At 38.7% G+C, this 8,062-nt stretch overlaps 2 protein-coding genes across 2 annotated transcripts; both read left to right on the plus strand.

The window, feature by feature from the left end:
• The first annotated feature begins 391 nt into the window (after positions 1–391).
• On the plus strand, positions 392–4,860 carry rsl24d1 (ribosomal L24 domain containing 1). Its single transcript, XM_061823084.1, has 6 exons — positions 392–564; positions 2,853–2,966; positions 3,040–3,112; positions 4,178–4,241; positions 4,337–4,422; positions 4,537–4,860. Exons 1-6 carry the CDS (start codon positions 484–486, stop codon positions 4,611–4,613), a joined length of 495 nt encoding a protein of 164 aa, XP_061679068.1. The 5' UTR covers positions 392–483; the 3' UTR covers positions 4,614–4,860.
• A 1,064-nt stretch (positions 4,861–5,924) lies between these two features.
• On the plus strand, positions 5,925–7,749 carry LOC133502370 (cAMP-regulated phosphoprotein 19-like). The gene is made up of 3 exons (XM_061823085.1): positions 5,925–6,145; positions 6,596–6,718; positions 6,795–7,749. Exons 1-3 carry the CDS (start codon positions 6,101–6,103, stop codon positions 6,963–6,965), a joined length of 339 nt encoding a protein of 112 aa, XP_061679069.1. The 5' UTR covers positions 5,925–6,100; the 3' UTR covers positions 6,966–7,749.
• The last annotated feature ends 313 nt before the right edge of the window (positions 7,750–8,062 follow it).

The following is an 8,062-nucleotide window of genomic DNA, read 5'->3' on the forward strand; positions in this document are numbered from 1 at the left end:
TTAGGAATTTGAGTTACCTTTTTACCACTATATAGCCCCCCAAAAATGATCATTTTACTCAAACATCTACACCTAAAAGGCGACAATGGTGGAAATAGTCATTTTTTAGCTGTGTCTTAATTTTTCAAGAGCTGTTTTTTATGTGCAAATTCCACATTAAATATTATTTGGCATATAATATAATATGTGGTATATGGCAGGGATACAAGGGATTAAATGGGCTATAAATGTCCAATTGAGTAAGTTTATTTCCACACAAATATTATGAAACACAAAATATTACAAATACTTTTATTACATTACATACACTGTCTGCGAGGTACAGTATTTAGTATCTATGTCCAACAGGGGGCAGTAAGCACCGCAATCAACAGTTTAGTTAGTCAGTGCTTTCAGTGCCACTGAAACGGAAGTACAAGTGCGGTGAGTGTGCGACTGCAGTCTTGTTGTTGTTACGCGTAGCACGCAGCACTTGCTGCGAAGATGCGCATCGAGAAGTGTTATTTTTGCTCGGGTCCGGTGTACCCAGGACATGGAGTTATGTTTGTGCGAAATGACTGCAAGGTATGATACATTTTCTGCTCGTTAACAGTCAACTAATGTAGCGTTCGAACATTCTGTCACCCCGTCTTGTGTTCGGCTAAAGCTAGCATGCTAATGTAACGCGCTCACGTGGGCTAAGAGCGAAGATTAGTCGAATTTAAAAAAAAAAAAAAGTCTGATGCCGAGGAGATGGACTCGAACACGTTTTCGCGTGGACATGGTTTTTAAATGGGCGGATAACGTTTGCTCTTGCGTTTTGATGGGTCCCCTCGACCCTGGTATTTAACTCCTGCAGCTTCCTCGACGTTTGGCCTTTCACGTGGACGTAGTGCGCCCCCTAAGGGTAAACGTGAAAATTCTAGTGACGCCTCCGTTGTCATAATGGCAACATTCATATGAATGTACGCACTCGTATTAATATAGAGAACTGAAATTGGAAAAAAAAAAAATGAGGAATCAAAACACTCACATTTGATGAGAGCGACCGCTGATTATGTTGAAATAAACTTAGTGCATTTAACTTTTCTTCAGATAGTTTGTCAGATCAAGAATTTTTATTGATGAAAAATTTTAAATACCGTTTTATATCATGTTCTACTAATGTCAGGTGAAATTGGAAATTATAATTTCTGAGTTTGAAATTTTTGTTTTCTATTTTAGTTATGTATTTATTGTATTTTTAATTTCAAGTTATGTTATATTAATCCAGTAAGTTATTTTGATGTTAGGTTGAGATTCCATCCCTAATCACACCCGCAACTTTTATCTACTAGCATGACTGACCACACGTACATTTTTCAAATGTGAGTAACTGAGTCAAAGTCAAGTCTAAGCAAGCAGAACATTAAGGTGTTTCTATTTACGTACTTATGGTGGTTATATGGCCGGCATAGAAACGAAAATAAGACATAAATTGAGGAAACCTCCATGCACATTACACAGCATGTCATCCTTTTTCATGTAAGTCTTTCTCCTGAATCCTCCTCTCTAATATCAACTGGCCTCATGTCTTCCCTCACAACATGCATCTTATATAACAGCACCGTCATCATCATCCTTCTACAAATATATTCACTCTCTCTTCTCTGGATGTGTTAAAACCATCAGTCTGCTCTCTCTATTTGTCTCCAAAGCATCTAACCTTGGCTGTCCCTTGGATTAGAAATGAGCTCTATTTTAAAGTTGATATACTCTGGTCAGTCCTACAAAAAACCTCAAAGTCACCATCCACCATCTCCAGCTCAGTTTCCTGTTGTCACTCACGCGCCACTGTCACTAATTCGTACATCATGGCTGGCCTCACTTTTTTTTTTTTTTTAACTTTTATATTTTTTTAAACTATTATCCTCACAAGGGTCAGGGAGGGCTGGACCCTGTCCCGACGATCTTTGGGCTGGAGGCGGTACACCCTGTCCTGGTTTCTAGCCGATTGTTGGGCACATAGAAACAAACACGCCTACAAGCAATTTAAAGTCTCCAATTAACATGCATGATTTTGGGATGCGGGAGGAAACCGGTGTGTCTGGAGAAATCCCATGCAGGCACATAGAGAACATGCAAACTCCACACAGGTGGGGGTGGGGTGGGGGATTTGAACCCCAGTCCTCAGAACCGTTAGGCAAACGCCATAACCAAACAGCCTAACCAATTGTTTGATGTTATTGTAAGCTACGAAACATTTTGCACAGTTTGAACTTTAACACTGCACTTAAATATAGGAAGAAATAATTGTACATTATTAAATAATGATTGAACAAGAATATAAGTTTCTGAAGTTTTAGGAACGCAACATGCGATTTAACTAAATCAGCGAGATAGAGGGACAATAACCCATGTAATACCCTATGAGTAAGTAATGGGACCTAAAAATCGTATCGCAACTAGACCAGAGCTGGTGCAAGTTGGCCAGAATTGGGGGTGTTATGATCGAACTTTCTTCATCCTCATCAAAAGTCTTGCTGCAGCGTTTTGTCCTAACAAGATGCTTTTAATACTAGACATGGGAAGAACATACTTGTTTAATCCATAGTGCATAATAGGAGTGTTACCTTTTGATTTGAATTACTAACATAAATACTTTTTCTCAATATACTAATGTTAATGAAATACACAGCTATTGTAATTTTCAATTATTTATATTCATCAAAGTTTGTTGTATAGCTCTTCTTTTTTTTTAAACACACCTATTAGTTGCTAATGGTGGGATTACAAGATTAGCTGCCCCAATATTATTTTTATACACCATATTTTTAAATTAATACTGCAGTACATATTTGTTTACTGCCTATTCTCCCTCGACACAATTGTAGATGTTCAGATTCTGCAGATCAAAATGCCACAAGAATTTCAAAAAGAAGCGTAATCCCAGAAAGACTAGATGGACCAAGGCATTCCGAAAGGCAGCTGGAAAGGAATTGACAGTGGTGAGTTACAAGTATTTAACAAAGTAGTGTGCAACATTAGCATATTTCTCATGTCGTTCGTCATGTCTTTCAGGATAACTCCTTGGAGTTCGAGAAACGCAGAAATATACCTGTGAAATACAACCGGGAGATGTGGGACAAGACAGGTATGGTGCAAATTGTTTCGGGAGGAAATTCTGAGTTGAAAACTGCAAACGAGGCTCAGCTGATGACATGTTCACAAATGATTAAAGTACTTGTTATGAATATGTGAAAGAAAAATTACTGGCAGGTTTAATGAATTTACTCCTGTGCCAGGCTCAGCTGATGACATGTTCACAAATGATTAAAGTACTTGTTATGAATATGTGAAAGAAAAATTACTGGCAGGTTTAATGAATTTACTCCTGTGCCATTGAACGACTTCCAAAAAAGGGCCAACTGTCAAAATAGTTATTTTTGATAAGCTATAACTTCCGGCCTACAAGAGCGCACCTGCTTATAAGCCTCACCCAGTACATTTGGAAAGAAAACACCATTTGGTACACGCATAAGCCACACCTTTGTAAAAGCCCCAAGTGCCCACATTGAAACACGAGATATTTACAAAGAAAGACGGTACACAGAAAGCGTTTTCAGAGTTTTAATACCTTACCGTGGCTTAAAATAGCAGCAACATGGTAGCATGAATAAGGCTGGTTTAAAAAAAAAAAAAACTGCCATGGGAGCTACAAAGTAGCAACATGGTAACACAGCAGTAACAGGGCTGGTTTAAAAAAAAACATACCTAAATCATTGAGACACGGCAATAACACAGAAGCGACACGCTAGTGCAGCGCTAACAGGGCCGCTTTTAAAAAAAAAAAAACATACCGGTAAAAGTCACTTCCTCGCCACATTGATTCCACCATCTCACGCTTACCTTTTCTGCTCAAGTGCCCCCTTGCGGCCATTAGAAAAAAAAATACACAAATTAGCCGCATCACTGCATGAGCCACATGGTTGAAAGCATGTGTAAAAAATTGCAGTTTATAGGCTGGAAATTACAGTAGCTATTGTCTGGGATATCATGAGATTGTGCAAATGATTGTACACCCATTGAGCTGTGCTATTAAGAAAAATAGACAAATGATCATGCTTGAGAAAATCATTGTAAAGGTATTTTCATTTAGTGACCTTGTGGTTTGTCTTTTTTCATCACTCAAATTGACCATCCTGTGTCACTTTTGTAGTGGAAGCAATGAAGAAGGTGGAAGAAATCAAACGGAAACGGCAGGCAAGATTTATTATGAACAGGTGGGCGCTTCTTTCAATGTCAGCGTTTACTTTTCTTACCCACGTACTATTTTTCTTGATCAAATGCGGCATTGTGTTTTGTCTCCACTTTTCAGATTAAAGAAGGGCAAGGAGTTAGAGAAGGAACAGGACATCATGGAAGTGAAAAAGAATATTCACCTCATCAAAGCACCACACGCAGGTATATTTGCATATATATATAATTGAAAGCACTTCAATCTTTTGGGGTAAAACCGAGAATTGAAAGGGGGTATTACATGTTTAGAAAGTGTGACAAATCTCTTTACTTTTATAGGGAAAGCCAAACAAATGGAAGAGAAAATGTTGCAGAAAGTACAAGAGGATGCGGATATGGGAGATGAAGACATTTAATGTGTTGGTTTTGTGTAAGATAGTACTGACTGACTTCAGTAGACTTCGTTAGTTTGGAAACCAACATTTTACAAACGCTTCTTAACGGACTCTGCAGTGCATCCTGTTGGAAGTGGTGTGTGCACAGTGGATGGTTGCATTGCTCCACTTAAGTCTTCTGTGGAGACCTGTGTTTGTTAGTTCGCTAACTTGTGCGGAAAAAAAAAATCAGATGAGAGAATAAACACTTCATTGTTGGAAAAAACAAGTACTGCTGCTGTTTTTTTTAAATCCTTGAATTACCATACTCATTTTCAACAATACTGTACTTGTCCTCATTAGGGTCACAAGTGAGTTGGTTTACTTTGGACGAGGAGCGGGGTTCACTGGGGTACACTCGGGACTGGTCATCAGCCAGTTGCAGGGCACATATAGGAAGCCATCCACGCTCATATTAACATGGATAATGAAGTTGAAACAATTCTGTCTTACTTGAATCTAAGAAGCATGCTTTTGGAATGTGGGAGGAATCCAGAGAATAAATTTGGCTTTTGAGTGAAATTTTAGAATTGGACAAATCTACCAGAACCATTACAGGTTATTTTATTGGATTACTGCATCCACGTTCAGCTATTCAGTGTTCCTGTCAATGCAGAACCTGCTGTTCTCTGAACAAGGAGCTGAATGGCAAAACGCAAAAGGAGTTTGAGCCATCAACTGACAAATATATTTCCTAATTTATTTAGAATTTGAATTATGTAGTTGACTTTATCACGCCATTTATATTTTTGATCAAATCAGCCTAGAGTGTAATTAGCTGCTGGTAAAAGCTAGAGAAGTGGACTCCTATTCATTAAAAAAAAACTTACATTTTGCTGTTCAGCTTCTTGTTTGAATTAAAAAAAGTTGAGAAACTACGGAAAGACTCAGTAGGTGGACATGTGCATTAAAAATATCAGAGGTCAAATTAAGTTCACTTGAAAAGGTAGTACATTGTAATTCTTCCTGAAATTTCACATCAAAGCTGCATGTCTAGCTTTTTGTGAGTAGTGTTAAGTATTCAGTAATGCAGCACTACTACTGACTGATCATAGAGTACAGTTGCTTAAGGCAGAAATCACAAGGGTCTCAAATAATGAACATTAATAATACATTAGTATACATAAACTACTTATGAAATATTTTCATGTCCCTCTTTTATGTATGTACAAGGAAGTGCTGAAGCCACGAAGGCAACAGTTTTAATATTATTATTCTGGTTTCAATCGGGTGACAAACAACTGTCGTCATAAACGAGATAAAAGGCATCGATTTAAGGGTCCACCCAGGTCATCAGGGTTTCTGGGATCGATTAACGAGCTTGGCAACCCCAGCTCCTGATGACATAAAGCAGCTTGTACTGCTGGCCCACTTCATTGCTGCGAGTGGAGCGACGATTTTTTTATTCAGCTCCTTCGTTTGACAACTGGCTTTTTGAAACAGCAGACCACGTCTCAAATACGTTCACAATGTCTGTGGAGGCTACAGGAACGAGGACGTTGGAGGAACAGGAGGTGGGGTGTTTTGTTTAGGGTTTTTTTTTAAAGTCGGCTAGCACGTCTTTTGGCCACGGGCTGGAGATTAGCACTCGGCTAATTAGCCTTTAGCTTCTGTCAGCTAGTTCAACCAAAGGGTCGGAACCGCTAAATTAGTAATTATGAACATGTTAACAACGTTTAAGTAATAAAATGGAACCCTCGCTACTCCGTTGCAACACGCTTATAATTCATCAATTGTGATTCGTGTTTTTTGAAACTTTCAGGCAAACTGCACGTTTTATGTGGTTGACTGGTAAAACTAGTTTCCTCGTGGCGACCTTTATCTGAAACAATTGCAGCCACTTGTCAGAATTATCGTTGGCTTTACATGTCTGTGTAATTTTCTGGGGATTTTTTTTTTATTCAAACTTGTATCTGTATTCCAACTTTGGAAAAGAATATGACTTTGAACATTTATTTCAACAGGAAATTGATGATACGGTTGTTAGTCCGGAGAAAGCGGAAGAGGCCAAATTAAAGGCCAGGTACGCCAGTCTTGGAGCCAAACCTGGTGGATCAGATTTTCTGAGGAAAAGACTTCAGAAAGGGGTGAGTCTTGTGATTACGGACCTCAATCCTCTTATTTGAGATTTAAAGGTCCTTATTCTTGTTCTTGGTCACCCAGCCAAAGTATTTTGATTCTGGCGACTACAACATGGCCAAAGCAAAAATGAAGAATAAGCAGTTGCCATCGGCCCTGTCGGAGAAGGCCGAGATCACCGGTGGTCACATCCCGACGCCTCAGGACCTCCCTCAGCGAAAGACTTCCATTGTGGCAAGCAAACTTGCTGGCTGATCACGCTGCTGTTTTTATGCTTTATTATTCCTAGCACTGAGTCAAACCCACCTACCTGCTATCTTTTCACCTTTTTATTTTCCTTTTAAATAAGTACAAACCACATATTATGGAAAAATAAGGTCTTCAGGTAGCCAATATAGAAGTCAGGTCCAGCAAGTTCAAAATGCTCCTAAACAAGACTGAACCACCTGCTTGCTTCTACATGATATCGCACTTGAAAATAGAGATGATTGTTAGCGCTACCCTGTTACAATATTTTCCTTTTTTAAAAGTACATGGCTCCATACACGCCACAATGTGAAATTAGTATGCAGAGGCTTAGTTGTTGCCATCACAAAGAATCTTTGCGTTTGTCTATGCTCTTTCAAAGAGGTCAGCAACTATTGGCCAAAAGTCCATTTCAAATTATGTCCCTCCGTTGAAATGCTCATGTCATCATCTCTCTGTTCTATTTTTTTGTCTTTAGTTTTAAAACATGCTGTGTATGATGTCCGTATGCTTTCACAGTACTCTTGACCTGATTGCATCCAGTCAAGGTTTTGATGGGTTTCATTGACCGTGGTCTGCAAAGACTTGAATGATGGGCTCCATCTCATCCAACCTCTCAAATGGCCTTAATTGAAGTGAACTGTTTTTCTTGAGCAATATTTGCTTGTCTTGAGTAATGCCACTGTTTGACTTTGTTTTGGATTTTATTGAAGGAAACGCCCTTTTTGTATGGGGTGTGCATGTTGTCACACTGTGCCATTTGTTTTGTAAATAAAAGACTTTTTGCATAATATTCCCTTTGGCTTGCTTGATTAGTTGGCTAGATTTGAAGTACCAGTGAGCTAATGAGACACAATTTGAAAGAATGACATCCATGGGTAAGCTAAATTTAAACTTTATTTTCAGTGTAATCGTTCTTTTTGAGTGCACAGAAAATTGTGATTGTAAATCAGATTTTTTTTCTGAATCATTTTGTGAACATGCAATGGTAGTCTTGGCAAACACAATGCATATAAATCAGACTAGCACACTCATGAAAGAAGCCTGCTGAGTACTAGACCCAAAAAAAGTGTTAATGGCACAACTCTTGTCACTCACCGTAGCAA

This window comes from Syngnathoides biaculeatus, chromosome 6 (genome assembly GCF_019802595.1).
Source record: "Syngnathoides biaculeatus isolate LvHL_M chromosome 6, ASM1980259v1, whole genome shotgun sequence".
NCBI classification, from domain to species: Eukaryota; Metazoa; Chordata; class Actinopteri; order Syngnathiformes; family Syngnathidae; genus Syngnathoides; species Syngnathoides biaculeatus.